The sequence below is a fragment of the Azolla caroliniana genome, unplaced genomic scaffold (assembly GCF_043228905.1).
Source record: "Azolla caroliniana isolate FFs.n. ecotype wild unplaced genomic scaffold, voAzoCaro1.0.p SCAF_3, whole genome shotgun sequence".
Lineage (NCBI taxonomy): Eukaryota > Viridiplantae > Streptophyta > Polypodiopsida > Salviniales > Salviniaceae > Azolla > Azolla caroliniana.
The window spans coordinates 19,287,306-19,301,790 of NW_028230438.1; the positions used below are offsets into that span (position 1 = coordinate 19,287,306).

The following is a 14,485-nucleotide window of genomic DNA, read 5'->3' on the forward strand; positions in this document are numbered from 1 at the left end:
GGGCTTGGACCTGAAATTGACAACTCAGTATCCTAACTTGTACTTGGGCTAAGAAGACTCTAAGTCTAACATGCTTGGAAGAAATGGAACCCACACTAGGTTATACAAATCTAGGATTGTTCAACCAAATGGCTCCTATTTTGGCCGGACTTATTCGTTTGACTCCTCTTCTAATTGGCTTAGGACCTCAAACTTATTGGACAAGGGTGGATTATTCATAATATTAGAATCACTAACTGCTTCTAAAATGTTGGAGTCATTTTTATTGTCATAGTGAATTTGATTTACCTGATGTCTCGGCCTACGGGAGCAATGAATGGCTATATGTCCTGGACCTCCACAATACAAGCTCAGATGGTTTGCTCAGCATCGTTGCTTCTCTTCTTCCGACAACGGTCCTCGTCGTTGGGTCATATCGATCTCCATGGGTGTAGGCCTATCCATTGGGACTGGACTATGTGTTTGCCTTGGAGTTGGAGCAGGGGTATATGTTTGCCTTGGAGATGATTCCGCCGTTACTGATGCATAAGTTGGTGTGAATCTTGATCTTGTTATTTGTTGTTGTCGCTCACATCGATGCTCAAAAAGATTATTATCACATCGTATTGCTCGACTAATAGCTTCTGTAAGTGATTTTGGATCCTCGAGGAAGGTAAGAAGTAAATCTTTCACATCACTACGAAGGCCGGAACGAAATTGCTCCATTAGGGCTTGTTCATCCCAAGGAATATCGCTTGCGATGAGACAGAAATTGGCTACATATGTTGATGTTGGCTGATCACCTTGACATAGTGTATGAATCTGGTTAATTGTTGTTCTTGCCCCATTTGTATCTCCAAAGCAAGCCTTAATTTCTTTGATGAAATCTTCGAAATTATGTGGTAGAGGAGAGTTTGTCTCTAGTAATGAAGCAAACCACGACAACATTATGTCAATCAATAAGGTGCCCACTAACCCGACTTGTGATGCATTTGTCAAATAATGCATGGGATGCATTTGAATTACCAACCGTACTTGATTCGAGAAACCTCGGAAATGCACCCTCAAACCATCAAATTTAGCTGAGAGGTTGATTTTGGGCTCCTTGATAATTCCTTGACCTTCGACCCTTTGTTGTTGTAAAACTATGATTGTCAACTCTAATTATTGAACCCGTCGCGTAAACTCTTCTTTTTCTTGTTGCTTCTCCACATTAACCTTTTGTAGATCTCCAAGAAGACATTGATTCTCTAATTCAAGAGATGCGAACTTGGTTTTAAGATTCTCCATTACTGTAAGAAGGGTGAGATATTCTTTTGAGTTGATGGTGGCCATGGTTTCGTGATGTTTATAGAGGAGGATAAAGGAGGGAGAAAATTTGAATCAAACTGTTAGAACCAAGAATAAAAGATAGAGTGATGGAAGAAGATATAAGAGAACACGAGAAGAAAATGGACGAAATGATAAGAGAAGTGTTGAGAATCAAGCTCAACCTAACATTGTGTGTGAACACACCCTTTGAGAATCTATAAGCACTCAAAGGTCAAGAGTCACACCACTCTCTGCACATTAACTATGTGTCATAGAATCTATTCTATGACACATAACTAATGAGTTCCATATTCCCCATGACTAATGAGTCTTCACATTCCTCAAGGTTCTAGAGAGAGAGTGGACATTGTAGTGAGTTAATGAAGAGAGAGGTTGACCTTATATAAAGCACCCTCCTCCTACTTCATAAAGTGTCGGTTGTGACTCCTTATAATGCTACATTTTGTATCTCATATTCTCCTTGTGAATATACACCTTCTTCTTTAGTATTCTATTTTCCATTCAATCTAATTTGTTTTCTCTTCTCTCATCTCTTTCCTCTCACACATACACATAACACACATCTCTTCCACTGCACAAGAATCATATCCGATTCTTTACATGGTATCAAAGCGGTTTGGTAGCCTGATCTAACCCATCCACGTGTGGTGTGGTCTACACCGACATTCAAGAAGAACCGGCTCATTGCCATCGTAGTGCGACTACATAGCTCGTGTTCGAGACAATGAATACTCAAATGGGGAGCACTCTCCCTAGCGAGAAACTTTGCATCTTGGGAGTGCAAGATGCAGCAATACCTTGTCGGCCAAGGCTATTGGAGCTACAACAAAGGAGCACAAGAAAATCGACCCAACCCGAAAGATGCCGACTACTCAACTAGGAGCAAGCGGCAAGCCGAGTGATGTATTGCTTGGCGACATGTCTTCATGACCACATGTTTGGCTACATTCAAGAAGTTGTGATGCCAAAGGAAGCATGGGAGAATCTCAAGAAGATATTCGCCGCCAACACGACAACACGAAAGCTTCAACTTCGTCAAGAGTTGAACAACATCCAACATAGGGATATGTCCAACTCAAACTACACCTTCAAGATCAAGGAGCTTTGTGACTCGCTCGGCTCAATAAGCATCAATGTGGAGGATGGTGAGATGGTGCAAATATGCCTTGGCAGCCTTGCACCATGGTTCGGCACGATGAGGACCGTCGTACTAGCACGGGAGAATCCTCCCTCTTTCTTCAATCTTCAATCCATGTTCTACACATATTCGAATGGAGGAAAACCATGTTTGAACAAGCAGCAATGCCTTAGAAGGCCACATGCTCTACACACATTCGAACGGAGGAAGAGGACACAGCCGAGCAAGAGGCCGATTCGGCCAAGGACGAGGTGGACGAGGTTCGACTTATGAAGACAACTCCTAATTTCTGCAACAAGACAGAAGCCATCGAGGAACCTTCGGAAGAAGGAGGAGCTTCCATTCCGGTCTGAGCCGACAAAACTCGATCGAATGCAGATATTGCGACAAAATCGACCACCACGAAGAGGAGTGCCGAAAGAAGAAGCGTGAGTTGGCTTCCACTAGCCGACAACTAACCAACTACACCACAAATTCCGACTATGACGACCATGGCGGAATGTTCGTGATTAGACATAGAGCAAATTCTATGTCAGCCTCTACTTCGAATAGTGCCTCTAGTTCGGAAAACGTATGGTTCGTTGATTCCGGTGCCTCGAACCATATGACGTATGTTCAAGAATGGTTCAGAGAACTTCGAGAGCCGGATCGACCTGGCTATGTTGAGACCGAAGACGACACTACTCATCCAATTCAGCACATCGGCAATGTTCCATTCGAAAAAGAAGGTAACCAAAATTATGTTAAGAATGTCTTGCATGTACCAACCATTACAAGGAATTTGGTCTCCTTCGGTCAAATTGTTGAGCAGGGGATGCAAGTTCTGACGGGAACTCCTAGCTCCTTATGTCCAACGCTCGGCCACAACCGAGATTCTTTTCATACACAGAAAACGAGAAATGAAGCGCGACACAAAGGAGAGGAAGATACACACACACTACACAGGAGGTTTACGTGGAAAACCCCAAACTAGGGGAAAAACCACGGCAGCCCACAGGCTACAAACTGTCACTATGTATGAATGTACAAAACAGTGAGTTCACGGAGGCAACGACCTCGTGCTCACGATCTTCGCCACAGGCGGCGGTTACAACAGAGGCAGCGACCTCTTTCTCTCTCTCTCTCTCTCTATACAACGTTACGTGCTCTCTCTTCTTCTTCTTGCACCAACAAGAAAATGACAGCAACAACTTAAAAGTTTGCCCTAAGTCATATTTATACTAATATGACTTTTCGGCTATTTACAAATGTAGCCATAATGGGCTCTCAGAAACTTATTTACGAATATGTCTCTTCCTCCGGTTCATACCGGTCCTGCACCATCCGGCTCTCCGTAGCCGGGTACTACTCATCCGGTTCACACCGGGCCTGCACCATCCGGCTCTCCGTAGCCGGGTACTACTCATCCGGTTCATACCGGGCCTGTATCATCCGGCTCTCTGTAGCCGGGTACTCCTCATCCGGTTCACACCGGGCCTGTATCATCCGGCTCTCCGTAGCCGGGTACTACTCATACCGTTTCGGCCTCGGCCGAGTTTGTTCGTCGGCACTGTTCTTATCCCTTCCCATCCGGAGGGACATGTCTCCCAACAAGTTCGATTTAATCAACACAATTGCTTCATCGAGAAAGAGGGTCGACTCATTGCTCACAGATGAAGAAAGGGCCGAATGTTCATTCTTGACTCGCATGAGATGAAATCAGCTATGTTTGCAAAAGGCACCAAAGCCGACACCGACATAGAGTTGTGGCACAAGCGGCTTGGCCACATCAACCTCCAAAAGCTCAAGGAAATGCAATCTAAAGGTGTCAACATCAGACTCCCGACCTTCAAAGAGAAAGAGATTGAAGGCGTATGTGCAGCCTGCCAATTTGGCAAGTAACATCGGCACCCGTTCCCAAAGGAGAGGAACATGAGCAAGGCCTACTCGATGTAATTCATTCTTATGTATGGGGGCCTGCTCAAACGGTGACATTCGGCGGATGTCGATATTAAGTGACCTTTATCGATGACTTCTCTAGGCACACCTGGATCTACCCCATGTGGCAAAAGAGCGAAGTGTTTGAACACTTCCAAAAATTCAAGATTGGAGTCGAAAAGGAAATAGGTCGACATGTATGATGTCTTCAGTCCTATGGAAGAAAAGACTATTTCTCTGACGAATTTTCGGATTTTCTTCGAAAAGAAGGAATTCGGCAAGAGTTTTCATGTCGACATATGCCACAACAGAATGGAGTAGCCAAACGAAAGAATTAGCATGTCATCATCGAAGTAGCATGGGCCATGCTTAACGAGAAGCACATGCCGAAGTCGTACTGGGCAGAAGCCGCCAACACAACCTCCTACCTAATGAATCAATGTACAACATCCGGCGTGCATGAGGTTACCCCACAGAAGAAGTTTTTTGGAAAGAAGCCGGATCTATCACATGTTCGAATATTCGGCTCAATTGCATACGTGCACATCCCTGACGAGAAGCGATAAAAGCTCGACCCAAAGACAGAGAAATATATCTTTGTAGGATACTCACTAGAGCAAAAGGGGTACAATTGCTATAACCCTTCGAGTCGGAAGGTTTGTGTGAATCAAGATGTAGTCTTTGACGAATCGGCATCATGGTACGAACCCAAGCCGACTCCTCCTGAATCATTTCTAGTCAACCCAGAATACACCGAACAAGAAATAGAAAATGGAGATCCACTCGAACACATGTTCGAAGAAAGTTCGATTACGACAAGGCTTAGTGGGCCACAAGAGCTCCCGAGCGACCAAAGCACATATTGGCCTAGTCCGAAGATGGACAAAGGCAAGGCGAAAATGTCAGAGTATAAAGATGATCAATTCAACGGCAACGAATCGACTCACTCCTCGACAATGAGTTCGGTAGGTTCGATGTACCTATCATGAGGAAACCTGGCGTAAAGAAAGCCATTGCCACAGCAAACAAAAAACTCTGTCGCTCCACCCGTGAGAAGAATCATGTTAGCCGATTCGGTGACAACGATTATATGGCATACCACTATGCCTTTATGATGAAGGTGGCGACAGTTTGAGAACCGGAAAGTTTTTCGGATGCAGCCAAGGATCCACAATGGGTCGAAGCAATGAACGAGGAGATGTGGGCACTATGTAAGAATGAGACATGGGATCTCGTTCCCCACTCACTACACAAGAAGGCAATCGGGTGCAGATGGATTTACAAGGTGAAGTATAATGTCGACGGCTCCGTCAACTGCTACAAAGCTCGACTCGTAGCGAAAGGATACGCACATACACATAGAGTCAACTACGAAGAGACATTTGCCCCAATAGCAAAGATGATGATTGTGCAGACCGTAATCGCACTCGCAATAGTGAAAGGGTGGCATCTCCACCAGATGGATGTCAAGGACGCCTTTCTTCAAGGCAAATTAGAAGAGGAGGTATACATGGTACAACCACCTGGCTTCGAATTGAGCATTCATCCGAAAGTTGATTGCCAACTCAAGAAGCCTTTGTACGGCCTTAAGCAAGAACCACGTTCTTGGCATTCGAAGATAACACGATATCTTCATAAAATCTGCTTTCAAATGTAGAAATCTAACAACTCCCTCTACATACAAAACGTCTTTGAAAACCCGATTGTCATCATCCTATATGTGGATGATCTGGTCATTGGAGGTGAAAGTCTAGTCGACATCAACAAGGTCAAGTCCCTCCTCTCTAGCAAATTCGAGATGATCAACATGAAGGAGCTCCATTACTTCCTTGGCATCAAGGTAATTCGGACTCCAACCGGTATTATGATCTCTCAACTGCACTACATCCTCAACTTGTTATACAAGTTCAGGATGACTGAGTGCAAATCTATGGCAACCCCTCTCAATCGAAACCTCAAACTAGACGCTAACTCCGGCACAGACGAGTGTGAGCCGACTCAGTATCGACAATTAATCGGGGGTCTCATCTACCTCACGATCACTCGACCCGACCTGAGCTATCCGGTCGGCCTCCTTAGTCAATTCATGCAAACTCCACGAGATATCCATTTGGATTGTGCTAAGCAAGTATTACGATACGTGAGCGGCACAATGGATTGTGATATTCTCTACGAATCGGCCACACCAATTCGACTCGAAGGGTGCATAAATGCCGATTGGGCCAGCTACAAAGCTGATCGACGATCGACCTCCAGATTTGTTTTCTACCCCGGCAACGGAGCAATTTCGTGGAGTAGCAAGGCGCAACCAATTGCCGGTCTTTCAAGCACAAAGGCCGAATACAGGGGTGCAGCCGTGGCTACATGTGAAGCCGTATGGCTCAAGAGGATTTTGAAGGATTTGGGTGTTCCCATCAAGGATCTGACTACCCTTTACTATGACAACATGAGTAGTATTTATCTGGCTCGGAACTTGGTGCTGCACGCACATACAAAGCATGTTGAAGTGCACTATCATTGATTCGAGAGCGTGTACAGGTCGGAGATGTTGTCCTTCACCACATCAACACGAATCTTCAGACAAATGACATCTTCACCAAGGAGCCGACAAGCTTCGGCAATTCATGTCAGACCTTGGATTGACAATCCTGACTTGCCAAGCTCTAGGGGGAGTACCGGATACCAGCCGAAGCGGACATCAACAGAAAGGAACTGACCCGAGTTGAGCTTGAGGGGGCGTGTTGAGAATCAAGGTCAACCTAACATTGTGTGTGAACACACCCTTTGAGAATCTATGAGTACTCAAAGGTCAAGAGTCGCACCGCTCTCTACACATTAACTATGTGTCATAGAATCATATTCTATGACACATAACTAATGAGTTCCATATTCCCCATGACTAATGAGTCTTCACATTCCTCAAGGTTCTAGAGAGACTGTGGACATTGTAGTGAGTTAAGGAAGAGAGTGGGTGACCTTATATAAAGCACCCTCCTCCTACTTCATAAGGTGTCGGTTGTGACTCCTTAAAGCTACATTTTGTATCTCATATTCTCCTTGTGAATATTCACCTTCTTCTTGAGCATTCTATCTAATCTATCTTGTGTTTTCTCTTCTCTCATCTCTTTCCTCTCACACATACACATAACACTCATCTCTTCCGATGCACAAGAATCATATCCAATTCTTTGCAAGAAGAATGGGTGTTTCAAGATAGAAAGAGAAAAAGAATGGATACAAGATATGTAATGAGAGCTAAAGACTGGTGTTTATTCAAATTGGTTTGAGAATTATTGTATGTTTATATTTATAGGTTCTTATAGAATAGCCTAAACATTTCTATAATGTTCTAGAATGTTCTACTCCTAGAATATCCTAAGATGTTCTAGGATATTCTCAAATGTTCTACAATGTTCCAAAGTATTTACAATAATCAATATATTACAAAAGGTAGCTTTTATCACTTCATATGACCATAGGCTATCTTAATGGTTGGGTTCTTGATTATGTAATACAAGGTCTTGGGTGAAGCCATGATGTTTATGTATTGATGACATGCCAATGGCCGGACATTTTGGAGTTCACAAAACTTTGGAATTAGTTTCTAGAAATTATTGGTGGTCGCATCTTCGTAATTATGTTGAGGACTACATTCGCAGTTGTGATGCATGTTGTCAGTCCAAGTGTCCTCGTCATCGACCGTATGGTTTACTCCAACCCTTACAAGTTCCTAATGGTCCCTGGAAGTCTATATATAAGGATTTCATTACTGATCTTCCATCTTCCAAAGGTTTTGATTCCATCCTTACAGTTGTCGATTGGTTCACTAAGATGACACATTTTCTACCATGCACAAAGACTATTAATAGTCAAGAGATAACATATTTGGTTATGCATGAAGTGTTTAGGCATCATGGTCTTCCTAATGATATCATTAGTGATCGAGGACCACAGTTTATGTCAACATTTTGGTAACACTTGTTTGGGGTCCTCCAAATTCATTGTAAATTCTCTTCTAGCTATCATCCAGAGACTGATGGTCAAACCGAACGTACCAATCAAACCTTAGAACAATACCTTTCTTGCTTCATCAATTCTCAACTGGATGATTGGGTAGATTATTTACATTTTGCGGAGTTTTCTTACAATAATCCAGTTCATTCTTCTACCAAACTTACTCCCTTTTTTGCCAACACGGGTGTTCATCCCCGTTGGACAATGCTTGACCACCCAAAAATCTCGAAAAACCCTGATGCGGAGGATTGCCTACATCATATCCGGGAAATTCATATTTCTCTTTCTCATCATTTTACATCATGCTCAAGCCACCCATAAGAAATTTGCAGATCGTCATCGACTCAACTCATCACCAAAAAAATCCAAATTTCAAGTTGGAGATCATGTATGGCTCTTACGACGTAATATGAAGACCACTGGGCCTTGTAACAAGTTGGATTATCAACGTCTTGGTCCATATTTAATCACTAAACAGATCAATGAAGTTGCTTTTCATCTTGATCTCCCTCCGCTTATGCGTCTTCATCCAGTGTTCCATGTCTCACTCTTAGAACCTTATGCTTCAAACTCTAGTCCAGATCGCGTTGTTCCCCCCCTACACCTCCTATTGAGCTTGATGAAAGCCTTGAATATGAAGTGAAATCCATTTTGGACTCCAAAGTTGTGAAAAACAAATTGTATTATTTTGTTGATTGGTTGGGTTATACACCTGCGGATCAAACGTGGGATAATACCAAAGAACTTGTAGCTGAATTTCATCAATGATGTCCGAATAAACCAACTCCTAGTTGTGCATTGCGACTCATGGAACTCGTCGTCAAAGGAAGGGGATAATGTCATGAACATATACCAAAACTGTAAGACTCATAATAGAGATTTGAACCCATGACCTCCTCAAAGATCATGTGTAGCTTTAACCACTAGGATATATTATATTACATATATTAACTTATAAATTCCTATATTAGATCATGAAGAAACATATATAATATTATGAAACTTCGCCATCGCATAGGCTAACTCATGATTACCAAGTGTCTTGCTTGCATGAATGCCAAATGGCGATCATGCGTGCCTATGAGGTGGCGAGCATGCATGTATCCAAAGCATGCTATATAAACATGTATCGAAGTATTGATGAACCATTCCGGTTCAACGCCAGTCTTCGGCATACTCTTGTAACCCTTGTTCTCATTGTTAATACATTTCAACATCTTATTTGGAAGAGAGGGTAGGGGCTGAATATATTGGAAACTGCATACTAACTTACCACTAAGGTTAATTGCATACTAACTTACCACTAAGGTTAACTGCATACTAACTTACCACTAAGGTTAGGGTTAAGGCAAAAGGGACGGGAGAGAGGGTTAGGGGCTGAAACTTACCACTAGGGTTAGGGTTAGGGTTAGGGTTAGGGTAAAACTTAAAAAAGGGGCGGAGAAAGGGTAGGGTTTGAATATATTGGAAACTGAGGGGCATCTCAGTGCAATTATAAGAAATCTCAAGGATGAAACGTGCGGTCCAAACTCTTCTGCACTCCTCTCTCCCAAACCCAAACCCAAACCCAAACCCCATGGCCATGGCGATGGCTTCTTCCTCCTCCCTCTCTACCCCTAACCCTAACCCTAACCCTAACGCTCATTCTGTGCCTCAGACTGTCCCTCCCCCTTCCTCCTTCTTCCCACGCCCTCTCGCTCCTTCCTCTCCTCGGCCAACACTGATTGCGATGAGCTGTTCGACTTGCTCCGCCTCCTCCTCCTTCTCCTCCTCCTCCTCTTGCACAGTCATGGCGTCTTCTCGCTTCTCTACTGCGACGATGAGGACGACCGTCTCTTCTCCTTCTTCTTCTCACAAGAGAATTTCATCAACTCGTTCCATGGCTCCAGATGAAGAGAAGATGACCAGACGATCTCCTCTCGATTTTCCCATTGTAAGTCCTTTCTTTTTGTGTTTTCCTTCTCATTAGCTCTGTAATTCTAAAGCGAAGAGTTTCGGTTATGTTAAATCTATATATTGCCATGATTCGAAGAAGGGAAAGAAAAAACCTCTCGAAGAAGAAAGACTATGGAAAGGAGAAAATTTCTATTGTGTATTATTTTTTCCTTTCAAAATTTAAGTCTGATGATCAGGTGAAATTTCTAGTTGACGAGAAACCTTGTAAACATGTAAGATTATGGCTATGACTCTAAGAAGAGAAGAGAAAAGGAAGAGCACTTTAGCCGTCTAAAGTCTTTGTTTTCTTTCAGACATTTTATCTTAAACAGATTCATGAACTTCAGGTTTTTTGGAAGCCTGTAAAACCCAAGGCAATACTGTCTTAAGGAGAGAAAAAAGCTTCTAAACAAGAGAAACCTTAAAAAAATAGAAGAAAAGTTTGATGGTCACTTGGTAATTGTATCAACCGAACTCTTTGTTTACCTTCAATTCATTTCACCCTGTGACGTCATGAACTTTAGGTACTGTGAAATTGATTAATTGAATATGCCAGAAAGTCTGTCAAGGAAACATATTTAATGTATTGGGATGTGCCTGCTGGTAAACATGTATGGGTATTTTGCATTCCCACACCAATAAATTACTAAGTGTAGTGTTATGAATGTTAATGTAGGTACTGTGAGATTCATTAATTGAATATGCCAGAAAGGCTGTCAAGGAAACATATTTAATGTATTGGCAGGTAAACATGTAATGCTCAGCCAATTTAATCAAACATTCAAAAAACTATTTCAGATGCTATATACCACCATCCACACCCTGCTGCCTTAGATTTCAGACTTTGAAATATATATTTGTAAAATCCTTTCATTGCTAAAATCAGCATTTTAAACTAGAATGCAACATTTCAGCCATTTCATGCTTCAGTCCGGCTGAACTACTTTTCAGGGTGGGACTATCTCAGCTATAATGAACGTTAGACAGTGTGAACCTAACATATCTTAGGTTGTGTGCAAAGTTGGATCATAATGTCCGAAGGTGTAACCTTACCTAAAATTAGAGAAAATGTTAGAAAATATGGTTGGAAGGGGAAACAGTCTTCCTTGTAAATAACTACATTTCTTTGTGAACATGCATACGTTCAAGTGATTCTACGTTGCTCTCGGCATGTGGAGTTTTTTGGTAGTTGCGTGTGTCTGTTAAGTGATGATGAAATAGATTAATAGAGCGAATCAAATATTTAGAGCCTCTTGCTAATTTATTTCAGATGATGGCAGGTAGAATTGCCACATTATACTGAGTTTTTAAAGTTGGTCTCTTATGTGTTTTATGTGAGAATGAAATGATGAGTTACATTTCATTGATTAATCTTTGAGGGCCTGATGCATTCACGTGGCTATAAAAAGTGTAATTCTTGAAGAGGAGTTCAAAGTTTGTAAGAGCAAGTTAAATCTATTGAGTAAGGATGAATTTATCATTAAATTTTCACGTTCTTAAATAGTGGAGACATATGGATTATATTTAGAACCTCTTGCTAATTTATTTCAGATGATGGCAGGTAGAATCGCCACATTATACTGATTTTTTAAAGTTGGTCTCTTATGTGTTTTATGTGAGAATGAAATGATGAGTTGCATTTCATTGATTAATCTTTGAGGGCCTGATGCATTCACGTGGCTATAAAAAGTGTAATTCTTGATGAGGAGTTCAAAGTTTGTAAGAGCAAGTTATATCTATTGAGTAAGGATGAATTTATCATTAAATTTTCACGTTCTTAAATAGTGGGGACATATGGATTATATTAAATCCTAGTAAAGAACGTTTGGGTAAGAAACCAAAAGAAGTTATTTTTGCTGGAGAAATCCCATTCCCTATGCAAAATCGATACGAAATAATATTGATCCCTTACTAGGCTTGTTAGATTGATTATCTTTTCTATCTTAGATTAAGTAAAATATTTGAGCCTTTTTTGTTCTCTGGCTTAATTGACCGTTTGATCAATTTTCCTAAATATCCTTCTGATGCTTATTCTGCTTATTCCTGAATCATTGTCCTGGCTGTCATTTGAGAGTTGTGCTCTGGGTACGTTGTTTAGTGCTATAAAAAGTTGACATTTATTAATCTTGGCAGTAGAATACATTCTCTGTAGAATTCTCTGGTGGCCATTTACATCTTCTTACGTTCAAAATGTCCATTATCTATTTTTGTTTTGATTGTACATTGTATGAAATAGGTACGGTCTTTTCAAAAGAACAGGGTCTCCACTGCTTTATGGAAAAAATAATAGTAGATGAACTGTGGATGTGCTGGTGAATCTCTTGATTGACAATAAACATTTCAGGAGCCATTGAACTGAAACACCTTTCATGGTGACTCTGCAATTTTTAACATTGTATCAGAGACGTGGTTTAAAGTCCAAACTCTAGTCCATTTTTAACAAACTCTCGTCCATGCAAGGTAAAACCTCGTGAGCATTATTATAATCAAAACATTTGCTACTAAGGCGTTTGGTTCAATCCACAAATCTCATTGAGGAGTAATGCTGTGGTGAAATACTTAACACCTACGATGCCTTTGTGGATCCCACAGAAGTTACTCACCACGAGTCTGTTTTTTATTTGTTCAATGTTTAGGTTTATAAATTGACTAATTTTATCGGTTCAGTGTGTAGATTTTTTAATTGACCTAATGACTACATTTCATCAGATCAATTGTTGGGTTTTAAATTGACCAAAGGCTTAAAAATTTTGGTCTATGTTTATAGGAATGGGATCGACCTCGTCCAGGGAGGAGGCCAGATATATTTCCTCAATTTAGTCCTATGAAGACACCTCTCCCTCAACCGCCACCAACTGATCCTCCAGAAGAAGATGAAGAAGAAGAAGAAAAAAAGGAAGAAGAGAACCCAGATGAAGAACCTGATGACCAGCCTCCCAAAGAAATATGATTTCGTTAACACTATGCAGTCAATAATGAATTTTTGAGAGATCAATGACCATCGAGTTGGTTCTGAGTAAAGTTATGAAATATCATTCATTTAATCTTATTGGGCAATAATGAATTTCGGGGAGTGAAGTTGGTTATATGCTTAAAGTTTGAATCAAATATCGTTCGTATTGTCTTATTGGGCAATAATGAATTTTGAAGAGATCAGTTGATGATGAAGATAGTTCTGATTAAGATTATATCATTCATGTAGTCTTCATAATGAGCAACTTTCTGGGAAATCAGCTCATGTTGATTACTTAATCTGTTTGACAGTAAAGATAGAATGGACAGATGGAGTAATTTGAGTGGTTGTAAGAGAAAGGTGTAAGATAGCATGCAATATGTTTGATTGCATTGGTCATAAAAATGTCCTTTACTAGTTGCTTGAGTGTCAATTTCATGCATGAATAATATGAAATTATACATCTCCTCAAGCATGCTTGTTTGTCAAGTGATTGTGCAAGAGCTTTGATAAAAGTTGAAGGTTCAGTAGGGAATTTTAGTGTGTAGGAGTTCACCTATGTAGAAATTTGTACCTTCATGTTTTAATATATAAATTATTCAAAGCTTTGGATTCAACACATTTGTAGGTTTTTGAAGAAAGTTTTTGAAGATTATGGGCATATTTAAGTTGCAACACGTGTTCAATGTCCAATTTAAGGTTTGTTTCATGTTTTGTCTTTCTTTTGTTCATGGTGGTTGGTTTCATGTTCCTCATTGCATAAGTAAGAGCTTATTATTAAGGCCCTAATTACATGTTCCTCATTTTAGAGGCTTAGCATTTGCCCACTCATTGCTAATCAATACATTGAAACAAACCCTCACCAATGGATCGTCATGACTATATGAATATGAATTTATCAGCCCAACCACCCCCTCAGAAGAGCTTATTTGCTAATAGCAATCAATCTATTAATAGATTGATCTGGACATTAGATCCAGCAACAAAGCAAAAGAAGATGAAGGCAAAGATCGTGCCCAAGATTACTAAAGTTCTCTTTACATTCATTCTATTGTATATATTCTTCTCATCATCATCATCATCATCTAATTATGCACGAAGCGTCAACTCCGTATGGCGGCAAGTGAGACTTTTTTCGCTCTCTTTCTTGTCTTTATTCCCTCTTTTGGAGGATGTTCCATAGCCTCTCAGTGAAAAAAAACTTGTATGTTTGGATA

The 14,485-nt window shown here is 40.9% G+C and overlaps 1 protein-coding gene across 1 annotated transcript; it reads left to right on the top strand.

The window, feature by feature from the left end:
• Positions 1-9,908: 9,908 nt before the first annotated feature.
• Positions 9,909-13,731, top strand: LOC147866410 (uncharacterized). The gene is made up of 2 exons (XM_087316855.1): positions 9,909-10,313; positions 13,083-13,731. Exons 1-2 carry the CDS (start codon positions 9,957-9,959, stop codon positions 13,263-13,265), a joined length of 540 nt encoding a protein of 179 aa, XP_087172981.1. The 5' UTR covers positions 9,909-9,956; the 3' UTR covers positions 13,266-13,731.
• Positions 13,732-14,485: the final 754 nt, after the last annotated feature.